Below are 17,879 nucleotides of genomic sequence, written 5' to 3' on the forward strand. Positions count from 1 at the left end.
GAGCGTGGTCCCTGCCATCAGGTCGGTCCATGGGAGCATCCAGGCTCCCCTTCGCCACTTGGTAGTGCCAGGCCTCACTCTGCCCGTGGGAGGCTTGCACCCATACCTTCTCAAGGTGTAAAGCCCAGGTTGCTGTGCATGTTCCCATGGTGGGCAAAAAAGAGGCCCATAGCAGCTCTGAGAGTGGCCCCCGATGCACATCTCGTGTCCAGACTCAGAGACATGGACCTAAGATGCTATCTTTCCAGAATCCCACCTGGTCCTCTAAGAAAGGGCCAGGGTTACCCTCCTACATCGCCCTCGATGATTTAAAAAAAAAAAGACCCTACAGTCACCCTGGGGGGGGGCAGTTCATTGCTTATTACAGAAGCACTACACCCCCCCAAGTTCTTGGCAGTTCCATAGGGATGACCTGCCTCCCTCAACCACAGTCTAGAAAGTTCCTGATCCTAGCTCGCCTCCCCTGCCCCCATCCCCTCCACCCAGGAAAAAGGGGCGCGAAAGGCAGAGAAATAAACAGGGGTCTGTTTTCACAGGAGATGAGGCTCTGTCCAGGCCTCTCCCTGTGGACTGGAGCTGAGCCTCTGATTGACGTGAGCAGGTGGTTTTGTTTGGCGAGGAGCTGCCAGGGGGGAAATAACTCAGCTTTTCCCACTGAGGTAGGTTAACATGGACAAAGGCAGAGCTGGATGTGAGAGCAGGATCTTGGCAGGGTCTGTCCCTCCGGGGGCTGGCAGGGCTCAATGATGCCCAGGGCCCCACGGCCGGTTCTCTGAGCTTTATGGCTCATCCCTGTTCCAGGGCCGTTCTGGCTGGGAGTCAAGGGGAAAGGGCACTTGGGGTGTGAGGTCGCCTGATGAGCCGAGTGGACACCATCGGGGCTCCAAGGAGAGGCTTGTGGCACAGGGGTCTCTGGGAGAAACTGGGTATGGTGAAAACCAGTTGGGGAGGCCAGATGCTGCCAAATGGCATTTGGCTTCCAGGCCAAGAGAATGTGGCCAAAGACTCTGGCCCTTCTCACCCCTGAGCCCTGACCCCACGCCGTCACCATCGTTCATGGTGAGAAGTGGGTATGTGGGTGGGTGGGGTGAGTCAGCTCTTCCCTGATCCTGGGGAAAACCACTCGGGCTCAGAGCCACGTCCGTCCAATCTGAGCCAGTCACTCCTTCCACCCTTGCTCATCTTCCCCGGGGGCCCGAGGGAGGGGAGAGCGGAGACAGCCTTTCCTGTCTTTTCTGCAGAAAAGGGGGCTCCCTGCACCCAGCATCCTCTCTTCCCAGGACTGGGGTCAGGGGGACATACTGCACTGTCCTGGACTAGAAACCAGCTCAGACATTTTCCAACGAATGGAAGGGAGGGTAGGAGAGGGAGGAGGGAAGCGATGGAAGAGACGGGAAGGGAGTCAGGTAGAGTTGGAGGCCAGGGCCCAGATGTGGGGTTGGGGGGATGGGGTAAGGATAAGCGTTTATTAAGCATCTACTATGGACCAGGCACTTTAGTCAAATTCTCCCTTTGTCCTCACAGCACCCCCTGAGACGTAGGGACTATCACTCCCGTTTTTCAGATGACAAAGATGAGGCCCAGAGAGGTTAAGCAAGCTGCCCCAGAGCCACACAGCAACTCAGGAAACGGGAGAACCAGAGCTCCACCCCGGAGCTGCTTGTTGGCGATGGGCCGGCCGTGTAGTTTCTCTTGCCCTCCCCGCTTTCCTCCTGCTTGGGGGTGGGGGGCTGCAGGAGAGACCCCCGGGGAGAGAGCAAGCCTGGAAGGGATCCTGAGAAGGACGGGGGAAGGAAGCCGGAGGCAGAAGCGGCGCCCAGAAGGGAGGAGAAGGAAGGGCTGGGCGGGGCGCAGAGTCTTGCTCACTCGGCTGGGGGCTGGGGTTAAAGCCCCGTGTTCCTACAACCCACTAAGCCGGAGAAATGAATTCTGATCCCTCCAAAACCCAACCTTGGAAAATGTGCGAGAGAAGGGTCTCCTTTCAGGGGAGCAGGAAATCCTCCACACCTCCTCCCGATGCCCCGGTAATGCCAGGATGTCCCCAATCTGCTTTGAGGAATGGAGAGATTAAGAATAATAAAAAAATTGCAATAAAATACGTGTGAAGGAGGGGGTAATTGTGGACAAACGCAGCATTCAAATTCATTTTTCAGCTCTTTTACACACCATTTCAATCTTATTTTCTGCTTGTTAATGAGATCTTGTTGCCTGGGCTAGGCAAAACCTTCCAATATCGGGACGTAATTGCACATAATTTTCTCTCCTACCAGTGATTTGCATCAGTTTTTTAAAAATTCTGGGCTATTTAACACCCCACCATCCCCCTCCCCGTCTTCCTGCCTACAAATCTCCCACTCCCTCCTCCTTCCTCGTCCCTGGTCCAGCAAGACTCATTTTAAATGCTTATTATAAACGCAGTGTCGCCAATAAAGAGAAAAAAAAAAAAACACAAGAGGAAGTGAGAGGGGAGAGAAACACAGGCAGCTTCCAGGGCCCACCGCATGAGGGGCACAGCTCGGGTCCCCAGAGCCAGCGGACGCATCCCGCTGAGGGTCAGCGCGGGGCCGTGTTAGAGTCCTGCCTTTGCCGCTCAGCCTCTCCGTGGCCCGCAGCAGGTTACTGACCCTCTCTGAGCCCGCATCCCCAGGCCGAGGGGGTCTGCGGAGCTTGAGGGACTTCGTAGAGCCCACGTGCTCCCATGGGATGCGGCGCCCTGGAGGTATTCAGCTGGTGGAGGGTCTCCCCTTGCTGGCTTGGCTCCCCCGGGGCCCTCCAAGGATGCCGGGGGGGCAATCTGCTGTGGCGAAGCGATCGGGACACCCCGCTCGTAAAGAAATTGAAATAAAGCCTCGAGCTTTACTCCTGCCCGTTTTAGGAAGAAGGGAAAGCTGAGCATGTGATGATTCGGATCCTGACCCTGCCTATGCCCCGTGGCTGCAGACCTGAGCGTCACCAGCAAGGAGCACAGGACCCACCTGGGGGGGGGGGGGGCAGGGGGCAGATATGATGGAGCAGCGAGCACAGCGGGCTCTGGAGGCAGACCCTTCTAATCCTGGCTCTGCCACTTTCCAGAACCTACCACCGAGCCTGGCACAGGGTAGGCACATGGATGGGTGGATGGATGGATGAGCCTGGACAAGTCGGTCTCATCTGTAAAGTGAAGGTCACAATATATGACCAAGCCTCCGGGAGTGAAAGTGGCTACAGCACGTAGCTCCGCCCAGGCCCGCCTGCCAGAAGCATCTATTCCACATTAACTGTCACCGTAGTGCGGGCAGAAGAGGGAAAGGAGGAAAAAGCGTCAAGGAGCCCAAAAGGACAAAGAGGCTTGTTTCACTGTGTTCGCAGCCGTGTGAGTCGCCCCACACTTAGGGAGGACCCTTCGTTAGTTCAGCGTGGGGGGAAATCGTCACGATCCCTCTTCCAGGTTCCTCCCAGACAGGAGCACGGGACGCGATGAACATGGGACGTTACAAAGGAGTGACAGGAGCGGAGGTGGCGAGAAAGGAACACCCCCTTTCTGAGAGGCAGTGGCAGGAGCCCTTGGCTGGGGGTTTGGGGCTCTGGGGCCTGGTCCCGGCCCTGCCGCTAACCCGACTATGATTTAGGGCCGTATTCTCTCCCCCCGCCCCCCGCCACCCATCTGGGCCTCAGTTTCCACTTCCAACTCTGAGAGAATCTGCCTCTAAAAGGCCTGGGGGAAGAAGGAAGCTCAGGCCAAGGGCTGCCCACCCCGCCCCCCCATACCCATGAGGACCCTGAAGAAGCCCTGGCACAGGGCACCCTGCCCGAAACGACACAACCACCCTCCTCTCCTGGGTCTTTGCTGGGACTTTGGAGGGTGAGCAGCTGTGAGTGACTTTCTGAGCCTGTCTCCCCTCAAACTGGGAGCTCTCCAGCACAGCACTGGCTGCTATGGTCACCCCAGGGCATCTAAGGACAGTTTTTTCCGCTTCTGACTGTGAGCTCCCGAGGATGGGAGTGCACGGAGTCCTTCTTCTCTCGGACCAGGGGTCCCTCAGGGCAGGAGCTGTGTCTCCCCCATCAGACTGGGCAATGCCTAAGGGCAGGCATCCCAAGGGACCTGTGCATAGGTGTCCCCTCTGTAGCCCACTACCCTACCGGTGTGCCAGCATCATGTTACTCACTGCCATTCGGGCCACAGAAGCTTCCTGTTGCCCTAAGCTGTCCTGAGCTGTCTTCTAGAAGTGGTTTCCAAGGACCTCAGCCTAGGGGGTCTGCGGATCCTGGTTCCCAACATCTCGAGGGCAGTAACCGACCCTCGAACAACTTGGGTTTGGACTTCATGGATCCATTTAATATACTCTGCCCTGGATCCTGGCTCTCACACGACACATAGCTAGGGAGGGAGGGCCCACCCCACCCGGTGCCGGGCGCTCTAATGAACAAATACGGGACGGCGCGGGAAATGTATTTTCTCTTCCTTTTGCTTCTCTTGGTAACATTTTCTCTAGTTTGCTTCCATGTAAGAAGACAGGATAAAAGGAACAGAGCCTATAAACTAGGGACGCCTGGGTGGCTCAGGGGTTGAGCGTCTGCCTCTGGCCCAGGGCGTGATCCTGGAGTCCTGGGATCGAGTCCCGCATCGGGCTCCCTGAGGGACCCTGCTTCTCCCTCTGCCTGTGTCTCTGCCTCTCTGTGTCTCTCATGAATAAATAAATAAATCTTAAAAAAAAAAAAAAAGAACCTACAAAATAGGTGTCAGTGCGCTGTGTGTCTCCTCAGTAAGGCTTCAGGGCAACAGCAGGTTATTTGTGAAGTTTTTTCGTGGGGGTCAAAAATTATACATGGATTTTCAACAGTGGGGGGGGGGGAGTCGACACCCCTCATCCCCCCGTTGTCCAAGGGTCAACTGCACTGGTTTCCTTGCAGCTCTTCAGGAGGACCCCGTACACAAAGCTGGGGACGTCCGCGTGCTGAGAGCCTAGTCCCGGATCGCGGGCTTTGCAGGTGGTTGCAGGGCTGGGCTACGAGGAAACCAAGCCTCCTCGGTGTCTGAACCTCTCAGAAGGCCTCTGCGCGTGGGACTCAACTCTGCCCGTTGCCCACTAGCCTGAGGTCCTGGCCTCGGTCTTCTCATCCAAGACATGGGTTGAATGAGCTTCCCCCTCCGCCAAGCCAGAGGGGAGAGGATTTCTTCTCGCTGCCAGCCAGCCTCCCAAAAAGAGGGGGAGCGTGCACGATCCTGAGGCAGGAGGGCAGTGCCAGTTACGATCTCAGGCTCTAGCAAGGGGGGAGCCGAATCCTGGCTTTTGCTGCCCAAGTAGTGAGTGTACAGGAAACCCTCGGAACAGGGTCCGAGTCACGGGGGCTCGAAAGTCTAGCTGTCCTTGTCAAAGCGGTATTAGACACGTTGCACGAACTTGCTGGTTTTTCGTGTATTGCCTGTCTGTCCTGCTCCACGCCAGCTCCGCTAGGGCAGGGGCTTCATCCCTTGCGTTCACTGTGCCTAGCCCAGTGCCTGGCACACAGCAGGCACTCCATACATAACTGTTATGCCAGAGCCAGGGTCCAGGGCAGAGCTGAATAAATGGCTTTTCCGTGGGATTCTGCTAGGCATTCTCTCCGTGGAGTCTCTGAGGCTTGACAGCTCCCACTTCCCAGGCTGGGTCTGAGACCAGGACCTGGGTCAGGCCCTGGGAAGGGGCACTTCTCCAGGCAGCAGCAAACTGGCCAGTGTGATGAGCAGGTGCTCAGCAGAGCCCCAACTTCAGCCCCCAACAGAATCCTCCTGGGCTTTTGTAAGAACAAGGGCCAAGGCCAAGGCCAAGGGTGGCAGGGGTGGGGACCAGCAGTCCCGGGTGAGGGGATACGTGCCAGCCCCACAGGCCAGGTGGAAGCCCCATCCCAGACAGAGCCCACCCCATCCCTCTTGCCCAGGTGGGCTCTGGAGAACCTCCCTGCTGTCGGGGGGACAGGCCCTAGGAAGAGGATCTGTCCTGGTGGAGAAGGCCTCTCCCCACCCTTCCCGAGCCCACAGAGACGTGCCGAAGATGTGCAGTGGGGCTGCTCCGAGGGAGGACAGAGCATCCCGGGACTCACAAGCAGCAGGAACTTTTGTACAGACCCAGAAACGCCCCCTTGCTGCCTCCTTCCTCGGGGAAGCGTCAGAAGCTTAACCCCGGCAGTTCACATGGACAGAAGCACACCCAGCCTGCCCTCCGGTCCGCCCCGCGTGCAGCCCCCTCTCCCTGCCAGCAGCTGTTCACCTCCTGGTCCCCTCTGCCCCTGTCAGACCCTCCATCTGTCTTCGCACCTTTGGTGGGAACCTCTGGGCAAGTCTCCGGAGTTGGCCCAATCCATCATGTCCTCATAACCTCCCCGCCTGGAGCGTGGGGAGGAAGCCTCCCCAGGGCCTCAGGGAGGAGAGGTGAGGGTCCAGCTCCGGCAGGGAGAAGGTCGGGCTACTGGCCGCTCACAGCAAGGACTGGGTTCTTTCCTCCGCCCTCCCTCCCTGAGGCTTGTTCTGGGCCCAAACAGTGCATGGGGCATCCTCACTCTATCCCATCGCTGAGCCACGCTCCAGAAGCCGGGGGCCCCTTATTTGCTTGCCTCTCCTCTGCCCTGTGACAAAACTGCCCCTCTGTGGGGGAGGAACCTCAGCCCACGCTGAGTCAGTGGGCTGCGAGGAACCGTAGTCAGCGAGCCAGGTGCCGGCACTCTCGGCTCTGGTTCGGCCAATGTGTCCCGGGCCCCCATCCATGGAGCGAGAAGGCGGGCCCACACGATCTCGGCATCCCGCTTCAGATTTCCAAGTGCTGCTCCTCCAACCTGTTTCGTACCGTGAGGCCAGGCCTGGACCACATCCCCACGGCCACGGTCGTGGTCACCCAGCTCTGAGTTCCTGTCCTGTCTGTCTCCAGACTCTGGAAGGTTGGCTCAGCCAGTTTGTCCTCAGTACCAACGACATGGAAGCCGCGGCTTTGAACCCCAAAGAGGCTAACTAGGTTCCAGCGGGTCAACATTCTGCTCGGCAGGCTGCGTCACCCCTGCCCCATAACACGGGGCCCGAGAGGACTTGGAGCATCGCCGTTAGGAGCTCTGCGCTCAGCAGCTCCTGTTCCCTGGCCCTCAGCTCTGCCCCGGACCTGGCCTAAGTGCTTTATGCTCGTCCGCTCGTACCATCCTCAACAGCCCCATGAGATAGAAGCTGGTGTCATCCCCGTTTCACGGATGGGAAAAATCGAGGCAGAGAGACGGAAAGGGATCTTCCCCATAAATAAATGACGACACTAACATGCAGTTGGCTCTCAACCACGCTCCCTAACAGAGGTGAACAGCGATGAACCCAAACCACGCAGAGAACTGACATTCCTGGGAAGGTTTTAGAACAGGGTTTGGTGATTTTTTTTCTGTCAGGGCCAGACAGCAAATATTATTTGCCTCATGGGCCATGAGGTCTGTTTAGAAATCCCTCAGCTCTGGTGTTGTACCCCCCAGAGCTGCCATAAATATGTAAATAAATGGGCATGGCTGTGCATCAATAAAGCTTTATTGACAAAAACAGGAAGCTAAATGGATACGGGCCGGGGGTGGGGTGCTGTAGCTGACCTTCCCTTTAACTCTCTTTTTCCTTCAAGTAACAGGTTTCTCATACGAATTGTATTATCCTGGCAATGGAGGGGGGTGGTTGGCAAGAGGACCGATGTCTGTTTGGCCCCTATTTCGTGCCGGGCTCGGTGCTAAGGCTTCGGCCTGTCAGCGTGCTGAATTCAGAGAACACCCTTCCTAGGAGGTTAGCAACACCTAGTTTAATGGCTCTTTAGTTCGGCGATGGATAAACAGAGGCTCAGAGATGCTAACTTCCCAACGCCCTGTGCAGTGGAGCTGGGATTTGAACCCCCCACCCCACCCCCCAAGCCTCCACGTTTCCTGCTGAGCTACAGCTGTTCCGAGGAGCTTGCACCACGCATGTTCCCTCAGAAGGTGGGAGGCAGGGTGAAACCAGCTTTGGATTTAATTCTTTCCTCCCTGGATATTTAGAGTCTGCTGAAGCCATAGAAAGGAACCCTCAAAGTCACGAGGATCACCGAGCCCTGCTCCCCAAGCCCACCAGTCCCCACCAGTGGCCTCGGCTCTGTCTTTCTGAGTTGATCTAAGTGGGCGGGAGGGGCTCATGACTTCTAACAGCAGGGGCAGGAGGCGAGGGACCCCACCAGCAACCAATGGTGCAGGAGTCAAGGAGCTCCAAGACCCACGGGGAGCAGAGTTCCCAGCCTGGAACCTCAGCTGTGTTTCCCTCCGCCGGCGGGATGCGGTCCTGCCTTGCACTCAGAGGTCAGTCCCGGGGGAAAGGCAAGAGATGGAGCCCAGGATGGAACCCAGGCAGGAAGGACTCCCGGTTCTAGAACAAAGCCCGAACCACAGTCCGGATCCCGTGGGAAAGGGAACAAGGCTTCCCCCAACGCGCTGTCTGAAAATGCCTGGCTCTCCCGGCCCAAACAGCCCCGAGGTGGGTGGGGGGCCAGGTTCAGAAGCTCTGAGGGGGCACGTCTATAATGCAGTACGTGTTTCCAGAACAAACCCTTTCTCCATATCTGCCTGCTGGGTCACCCAGGCCCGCAGCCTGCTGAAGATAAACCCAGGGCATAGGACCCCAGATACTGACCAGCGAGGGTGGAAGGAGCACCCCCCTTCCCACTATAACTCTCTCAAGGTACCCGAGAGCCCGTGGCTTGCCGGACACCAGTCTGGTGAGGCCACCTACCTGGGGGGACAGGCCGTTGCTGACGGGGTTCATGTGGTTGGAGGACGCCGCCGGGTTCATGAAGCTGTCCGAGTAGCTGGAGAAGCTGTGGCGGGCTCCGTAGGCCGAGCTGGTGTCCGCGGCTGCGGCGGCCGCCGCCAGCCCCCCCTGGTGCATGGTGGACGGCGGGAGGGGCTGGGGCCGGTGCACCGTGCTGCCCCCGTCTGCGGAGAGACGCGGGAGAGGGCCTGAGCGGGTGGCCCCAGCCCAGATGGTGGGCATCAAGGGGCAGGGAAAGAGCCACCTGCTTGGAGAACGAGCCACGAGCCTCCTCCTCCCAGTTTCCATCCAGTGGAGGGAAGGGGGGCGACCAGCTACTCCCACTGCTCAGGACGGGACAAGCTGGCTTCTGGGCAGGACAGGCACTAGGGACCAGCCGAGTCTTGGCCAACAGCTAACCAACGTTCCACATAAGCTCGAGGCAACTGGGCACCAGTCATGTTGCTCTGCGTCTGGCACATAGTAGGTGCTCGATAAACGTCACCTGGACTCGAAGTCAGACCTTGCTGGGGACTCTCTTAATCTACCCAGGCCTGTCCCTGTGCCCAGCGTTTTGTGGCCACCAACCATTTGCCAGGGGCCTTTGCAAGTATAAGGGTATGAAGCAAGAATACGAGTCCCATTTTACAGACGAAGAAACCGAGGCTTGGTGGGGTCGGGGCACTGGTGCAAGGTGACAAGGCCAGTGAGTGGTGGGGCCAGCGTCTGAGCTGCTCTTCTGTTTCCAGCTGGGGGGCCGCTGTTCTGCTCTGTTAGGGTTCCTCCTCGCAGCCTTCTAGGCCATGCGACAATCATCCTCTATTTTTCATCAGAAATCATAGGGAGGGGGAAAAATCCTAGGGAGGGTCCCCTGGCTCTCTCCTCGGCTTCCAGAACTCCAGCCTGCCGGCCCTTATGGAGGAAGCAGGTGGAGGGGGACTTCATGAGTCAGATGTTAAGTAGTGGGACTGCTAATGTGTGCCGGGGGGTGGGGGCGGGAAGACAGAGGGAGGGAGGGAGGGCAGGATGGAGGGAAGGTCCAGCGAGGGAGGGGGGAAGCCTCGAATGTCACTTCTGCATGTGACTTTACAGCTTGAGAAGCCCCATCCAAAGGGCTGCTGTGCATCCTCAGGCTCCACGGCTCCCTTGACAGAAGCAAGAAATTCAAGGGCAGGACCTCATTTTTTTTTTTGTCTTAATGGTCCATCCATATGCAAAGAGACGAAGGGTCATTTAAAAAAAAAAAAAAGCCCTGGGACACCTGGGTTGGCTCAGTTGGTTGAGGTCTGACTTCAGCTCAGGTCACGATCTCCGGGTCCTGGGATCGAGTCCCGTGTTAAGCCCCACTTCAAACCCTACATAGGGTTTGGCGCTCTTCAGGGGAGTCTGGCCCTCCCTGTAGCCCCCCCACCCCCGTGCTCTCTCTCTCTCTCTTTCATATTAATAAATAAAACCTGTAAAAAATAGCCCTTATGATTCCTTCTTGGTGAAGGGAGGAATTGGGGTGGGGGAGACAGGGCGTGGCGAGGCGCCAGGACACGCCTGCGTACTCACCTTGGGAGATGGTGGTGGTGGGGTAGGTGGAGTCCGGCAGCTGGTAGGGGGGCAGCGTGGGCATGCCGGTGGGCGGGAAGCCCCCGGGCAGGAGGTGGTTGAAGGCCGCCAGCTGGTTGGCTCCTGCCTGCTTACGCCAACGGGCGCGGCGGTTGCTGAACCAGACCTGGGGGCGGGAGAGTGGAGAGGCTCAGCCGGGCCCGGGGCGGGGAGCTGAGGCACAGCGAGGACGGTCCCCGAGCCATCCCTCACCCTCCGACCAGCGGGCAGGGCACGTCCACGGGCGTGATCGCATCCTGTCCTCTCCACCGCCCCATCGGGGGGTTATTATTGTTGTCCCCATTTTACGGATGAGCAAACGGAGACGCGGAGACAGGGGCCGACTTGCCCAAGAGACAGGGTGAGTCCGGGTGCCTCTCGGTGCGGCGTCCTCTCCACGGCCGCTGCTCCTGCCCCCACGGGCGTCCTTGTTCTAACACACACTCGCCCTCACCTCCTCCAGGAAGCCCCGTGTCTGGAACCCGCCTGAGCGAGACCTACCCGCCAGACTCAGATGTGCCGGCTAGTTCACCGTGGGGCCAGAGGCCTGCCTCGCTCACCCGCCGGGGCCTTGATCAGAAAACCCACCTCACACGGACACAACAGGCATTGATTAAGCATCCGTGGAAAAAGAACCTAACACGTTCGAGTCTTCCTCTGCTCCAGGCCCTGTGCTAGTGCCCCACGTCTGTCCATAGGGAGACCCATGAGACCTGCCCTCCTCTTCCCATTTTACAGAAGGGGAAACCGAGACTCCCAGAGGTCAAATAATTTGCCCAAGGCTGCGCAGCTCGCTGTGACGAAGCTGAGGTTCAATCTTAAATCAGTCCGAGTTTCTAAAACCAGCTTGTCTGGATTTGCGATGAGTTCTGGGCCAGAAAAGGACCATGAGTGTGGGACCCTGGGGCTGCTTCAGGGGGGCCCTTTCCTACCTCTGGGCTTTGCACATGCTGTTCCTTCCAACCCACACACTCTTCCCGCAGCCAATTCCTCAACCAGCGGGCTCAGCTGCAATGCCTCCTCCTCTCTGATTCCCTAATCACTGCATCTAAGGCAAGTTCAGGCAGGTGGGGCCTCCTCTCCGGGGGCCTCCGGCTTCCCCATGAGCCTCCACACACATGCAATTAATTTATGCATTTGTTTCTTGGCGATGCTTTTGTCTCCCCCTCAGGCTCCAGGCCCCTTGGGTGGAGGCCATGCGTTCCTTGCTCTCTGCTTATGGCTCCCTAGGTGCTCACAGAATGCTTGTTGAATGAATGAATGAATGAATGAATGAATGAATGAATGAATGAACAAGGGAATGCAGAGATGCCTCTGGGGGGTCTTCCCCAGAGCTGGTGCTACTCGGCTCAGCTGGGAGCCCCCCACCGCGGTGGGATGAAGACCTCGACCTCTCCTGGCGCGGGATCCCCGGACATCCCCCCTCCCAACCTGTAGCCCATGCCTGCAGACCCGGGGAGAGCAGTCTCAGCTGGGTGGTGGTGGGGGGTGCTCATGTGCCCCTTTTGTTTTCCAGATCCTTCTGCAGGAGGGAAGCTATGTTTAGCTCTCCGAGCCAGATGACCACAGCAGCTGGCTCAGATGCGTTCAGGACGCGCAGAGAAAGGAGATGAGGCCAATCAGGAGTGAAACTGGCTCTGGATAGAAATGAAGGTCTCGGCTTCTCCGCACTCCCCGGGGCACTGAGGGCCTCCCCCGGGGGGTCCTGGTGGGGTGGATGCCCCCATCAGACCGAGGGTCTTCTGAACTGGTGAGGAGTGGGCAGTGTTTCCTCGCTCTCTGCTCCTGGGGGACAGTGAGGGGGTGGGGGGCTCATGCGTGTTTCTGTTCAGTGTTTCCCAGATGGTGGGCCTCCTACCAGCCCACGCCAGAGGGACATCCCGGGCGGCAGTGACGCAGACACGAAAGAGCCCTGACCCACTTTACCTGTCCCCAGGCCTCTGGGTGTGTGGAGGACAAGGTCGGGGCTTGGTGCTAACGCATCCTGGGTGCTGGCTAACACCTGCTAAGCTCCCTTCTAGCACAGAGAGGAGTCCTGTGGGGGGTGTTCTCCCGCCGGACTTCGGTCCTCCCCGGCGGGTGTGCGTGTTTCCAGCTGCCTTCCTTACGTGACTTATGTTAAAACATACTGATTTTATTTTAAAAGAAAATAACACCGGGACGCCTGGGTGGCTCAGTGGTTGAGCATCTGCCTTTAGCTCAGGTTGTGATCCCGGGGCCCCGGCATCGGGTCCCGCATCAGGCTAACCGCAGGGAGCCTGCTTCTCCCTCTGTGTCTCTGCCTCTCTCTCTCTCTTTGTGTCTCTCATGAATAAATAAATAAAATCTTAAAAAAAATAGTAAATAATGCTACGGGTAATAGGCATATGCAGCAATGATCTTGAAGTGGGTGTGGGACCCCCGCTCCCACGCGGCACCCTGCGCCTCGCTGTTCTTTATGCGTGGGTCACCCTTCCCTCGAATCAAGAATACTAAAGGCAGGTGAAAAGGGTCCTCCCCTGCCATCCTTCCTCGTCTTTTCCTTCTCCTTCCCTCCTTCCTTATGTCCCGCCTTCTCATCTCACGCCTCTGCCGGGACTCTGCTCGGTGCCAAGCCAGATGCTAAGGATAAGAGAGCTGGACAGAATAGTCGTAGCCCGCAAGCTGCCCCCTGCTTGGGCACACGGCCGGCAAGGCCAGGGACCGCCGCTTCCCTGTGTGGTAAGCTCAGGGGACATACAGGTTCCAGGAGGAGGTCCGAGGACGGGCTTCCACTTCACCTCTCAGAATCCGGGAGGACTTCCTGGAGGACAGGACATGCCCTTTGTGCTGTCAATCCTCTTGCCTCCTCCTCCTTTCTTGTCCTGCTTGCCCAGGGAAGTCTCCATCGCATCCCAGCAGGCACCTCCCTCCTCCCCTGGCTAAGAGGGGGGATGCTGGAGCCGGACAGCCTGGGCTTGAATCCTGCCTCTAACTCCTAGCTGAGATGGGCAAATTCCGTCATCCCCTCCATGTGTTTATTTCTTTGTTGCCTGATAACGGCTTCCCCCTCCTGCAGTCCCAGATCTCAAATGAGTTAATGCCGGCAACATCTACGCGTGTCATTCCGCTGGAAAGCAGCTGATGGCTGCGCTGAAAGAGCTCTTAGCCAGCATCCGGCACAAGCTGCCCATTCCCAGGTAGGGGATGGGGGCTCCGGGGCGGGGGGTCGGGACAGGGGTAGCCCCAGCACCCACCCAGAAGCCCTGATCGGGGCTGCATCCTTTGAGAGCAGAGGGGGAGCACCCTGGGAGCTGGGTAGGAGCACTACACTCATCATCTCCTGTTATGGAAAGATTCGGTCTCGGGTGTTAATCAGTGAGTCCTGCTGGTGCTTCCTAAATGGGGTCCCAGGCAGGGTGGCTTCTGCTTCTGGAGGAGAACACAGAGGCTCGGAGATCCTGGCACTTGGGACACAGTGGATTCGTTTACCTCCAAGGAAGATGTACGGTTGGCCCCTAATTGTTTAACAGGGAAGATGCTTCCAGAGAAAGTTCTCGGTCCCCAGGCATGTGTCCTCCTGCCTGACCCCCATCCCCATGTTTCCTGGTGGCTTGCTGCCAGCTGAGACAGGGGTGTCTCCCCCCACCCCCAGACATCAGCGATGCCAAGTAACACCCCGTGGGCTTCAAAAGCGGGGCTGGAGCAGAGCCAGAGGGAGGTAACGCGTTTGAGTTAGCAGAGCCTCGCCTGGCATGTTTACCTGTTTGCCTCGTTCTCTGGGCTGCCAGCTCTGTGGCAGCGGGGATTTCTGTCCCCCGAGTCCCCAGCACCTAGAACAGCACCTGGCACCCAGCAGGTGCTCCTAAGTGAGTGCCGGGTGGATGAACTGGGCGTTTCCAGGGCAGCCAGAGAGGCCACCCGTCAAGAACGGGTGGAGTTCAACATGAATGTACCCCACTGACGGCGCTTCTGTGTGCCGGGCTCTTCCTGACTTGGAGGGTGTGTGTTTTCACATGTAAGCATTCAGCCCCTAGAACAGGAAGGGCTATTGCCGTCACCTCTGCTCTGCAGACGCGAGAACTAAGGCCAGGAACTGAGCCGAGCCCGCTTGGAAACGCTCCACTTTTCCCACCATCTCGCGGGGCCACTGAGGTGACACGTCCCAGGACTGCAAAATCCATAATCCAAACACCACAGACCCTTAGAAACAGATCCAAGACCCCCAAACCATAGAATCTGGGCAGCACTCGGGAGGCTCTGAGTTCCCGGCCCTACTCTCCACAGCAGGAGCCCCCTCACCAGGGTTTCTGATCGCCTGGACAGTGTACTTTGGCTTGAATGCTGCTGGTAACGGGGATCTCATCACCTCAAAAGGCAGTTCTGATTGTTAATAGATAAGGATCCTAGAACTTTAAGGAGCCTTAGGGATCATTTAGATCCTTGTCTTTACTTATAGATGGGAAATGAGGTCTCGGGGGGGAAACTGATCTGTGGAAGGTGATACAGCTGATCAGAGACCAATGGACACCCCAGCCTGTGGCTCCCAGTCCCACCTTCTGGAGCCTCTTAGCTGCATCCTCCAAAATCTCTTCTCCAGGCCAAATGTTCTATCATTCCTGTCTTGATTGGTTGTTGTTGGTGGGGTTTTTTTGGTCAACCTTTGTTCATTCTTTAAAAATTCAACATATCCCGGCCCCTCCTCTACTGGGATCAAGCTAAGTTCTCAGGCTAAGGTTGGGAAGACTCACTGCCCACAGGATGATAGAGGAGTCAGCATGTGCAAGAGCTCTGCCCCGGCCCCCTCGCTATGGGTTTCCCCAGGCTCTAGCTGCGCCCCCTGTTCCCAGCCCCCCTCCCTCCTTGGACCTTGAGTGACACCTGTTTCTGGGTCCCCTGGGCCAGTAAAAGCACTGCCCTGACAGCCAGGAAATTTTACAAGGAGCGGTCAGGCTTCAAGGTGGTGGGAAGCAGCCGCGGCCGCCAGACGTGGGAATGAGAAAGCACCCAGGAATGTGCCCAGGAGAACAGCTGCAGGAGGATCAGAGCCGGGGGAGGGAGGCCCGGAGCCCAGGGCAGGCTCAGATGTCAGCCTGGAGAGGAGGGGAGGGAATGAGATGAGCTGGCTGCTGCCGCCTGCCCCCGTCCCCTGGGGTCTCCCTCAAAGGCAGCCAAGGACCCCCCACTCCAGGGGTTGGGGGTGGGGAGGGTGGAGGGAGGTGCCCCGGCTCCTGGAGCACTTACGCGCCAACTTGCTTCTAGAACTTTCCCTACTGCTTTCAGATCCCAGGCTCTGAGTCAACTTCTTCCTTCCCCACGGGAAGAACTTGGGCTTTGGCATCGGCCAGGCCGAGTTCCGGGCCCAGTTCAGCCCCAGCTGAGCTCTGTGCCCCTGGACTTGTCGCTCCCCTGAGGCTGTTCCTGCACCTGTGGCCCACCTGTGGGCGCCTTCCTCACGGTCTGAGGTTCCACTAGGTCACGTGTGAGGTGGGAACAAAGCGGGCGCCCAGCAAAGGCTGGTTCCCCTCATCTGGGAGGCCTCAGGGAGCAGTTTAGGGCGGCCCCTCCTACAGACCCGCCTCGCTCGCTTACGGAGACGACAGGCCAGGAATGGGTTCCCACAGGAGCTATGCGTCACGACCCTGGGCCTCCCTCCTGCACCTGGCATGGGAGGCTGCTGGCCAGGGTGCAGGTGAGGGGCAGGCCATGCCCAGGCAGGCTCTGCTCCCTCTCCACCCTCTCTTCCCCCAGCCCCGCCGATGGGGACCCACACAGTTGAGGGCGTGGGGAGGGGTTCGGGTCTGCACACCCTCCCTCTGATGCTCCTAACCCCCCCGGGACGTGCCGGCTCCGTGTGCTCGCATGCTGCCTGCAACGGGAAACTCTTTACCCGTCTTAAGAAGCTGGGCCCTTCAGCAATCTTCCTCCTAATCACTTCCTCCCCTCATCAGAGAGTCAGAGACGTTCACGCTTCCTGAACCCTGTCTTCTGGAGGAGGGATGAGTGCGATCCAGCAGGCCCCACTGCACATCCTGGCTTCCCTGGGCCGTCCGCCACTTGCTCAGCCCCTCAACCCACGCTTGCCGCCCACTTACTCTGCATCAAGTGTCAGTGGCATTACTGCCTCCAAGGTCCCTGGACCACCTGCCGCAGAACCCGCTGGGGGCCCGCTGAGCCCTGGGATGCCGGCCACCCCCACCTCCTCGGTTCCCCCCTCTTCACCATGCCCGCGGTGCAAACCCCCAGGAGGCCGCCTCACCTGGACCCGCGCCTCGGTCAGCTTGGTTCTCTGAGCCAGCTCCTCGCGGGTGTAGATGTCCGGGTAGTGAGTCCTCTCGAAGGCCTTCTCCAGCTCTTCCAGCTGCTCGGCCGTGAAGGTGGTCCGGCTACGGCGCTGCTTGCGCTTCAGAGGGAGGTCGGGTTCCGACTCCACGTCCGAGCCCTCGTCCAGCCGGTTCCCTGCAGCCAGCGAGAGGGAAGGACAGGGTGGGGGGGCTAGTGAGACGGAGAGGTGCTTGGCGCCCACCTTCTGACCCACCGCTGCGTTGACAATCAGATCCCTCTTGAACACAAGGAGACAGTGTGCTTCCCACAGCACTGTTTACCAGACTGACGGGTGGGAAGCAACCTCCATGCCCAGCCTTAGGGGATTGGTCAAATACTTTCCAGCATGACCTTTTTTTTTTTTCAATCCCCTATAGGTGGGTATTTAGATTAGCTCCACTGGCACGGAAGAATGTCCAGGACATAGGACTCAGAGTAGTTTCATGATGAAATCCATTCGCTGAAATTTTCTAGGACTATATTCTCCAAAATCAGAGAGTTCTGCTGTGCATGAACTCCTCCACACACCTAACTTTAAGAAAAAGGCAAGGTTTGAACCAGTGCGCAAAGATCAATCCCACTTTTGGGGAAAGCATGCATGACACACTATGGAACACTATACTCGAAAGATTAACCAACATTAACCTTCGCGGTGACAGAGCTTTCGTTTTTTTTTTTTTTCTTTATGTTTGTTTGTACTTAGTAGTTTTTTTTTTTAATTTTTATTTATTTATTGATAGTCACACAGAGAGAGAGAGAGAGGCAGAGACATAGGCAGAGGGAGAAGCAGGCTCCATGTACCGGGAACCCGACGTGGGATTCGATTCCGGGTCTCCAGGATCGCGCCCCGGGCCAAAGGCAGGCGCTAAACCACTGCGCCACCCAGGGATCCCTACTTAGTAGTTTTTAAATGACCATTTAGACAGCAATGCTATAGCATTCGGGGAAAATATCGCAAAAACTAAATAAATCAGGAAGGCCGGAAGAAAGGGAGAGAGGGAAAAGCGGGTATGTGCCTGTGCTCAGGGCTGGCAGTCAGGAAGCTTCCATTCCAGACCGGGCTCCACCCCTAAATGCCCCAGACCCATGACGCTAGGAAGGCTACCTTCCCTCCTTGGGCCTCAGTTTCCTTGTTTATAACATGAAAGTTTTGGACTATGTGACTTCTACACACAGGGCCTTGCTGGGATGTTTCGGGATCTCTGAGGAACCTTCCAGGCTGGAAGAGGAGACTTTACCTGACTACCTTGGTTGTGGC

General features: G+C 57.8%; 1 protein-coding gene across 1 annotated transcript in view; it reads right to left on the reverse strand.

The window, feature by feature from the left end:
• Positions 1-1,589: 1,589 nt before the first annotated feature.
• Positions 1,590-17,879, reverse strand: part of PAX7 (paired box 7) — a 67,876-nt gene continuing 51,586 nt past the window's right edge. The window contains exons 5-8 of the mRNA XM_077896513.1: positions 16,557-16,756; positions 10,301-10,466; positions 8,729-8,931; positions 1,590-1,730 (exon numbers count right to left, since the gene is read on the reverse strand). Of these exons, the coding sequence (XP_077752639.1) occupies positions 1,590-1,730; positions 8,729-8,931; positions 10,301-10,466; positions 16,557-16,756 (710 nt within the window). The remainder of the gene's footprint in view (positions 1,731-8,728; positions 8,932-10,300; positions 10,467-16,556; positions 16,757-17,879) is intronic.

This window comes from Canis aureus, chromosome 5 (assembly GCF_053574225.1).
Source record: "Canis aureus isolate CA01 chromosome 5, VMU_Caureus_v.1.0, whole genome shotgun sequence".
In the NCBI taxonomy this organism is placed as follows: domain Eukaryota; kingdom Metazoa; phylum Chordata; class Mammalia; order Carnivora; family Canidae; genus Canis; species Canis aureus.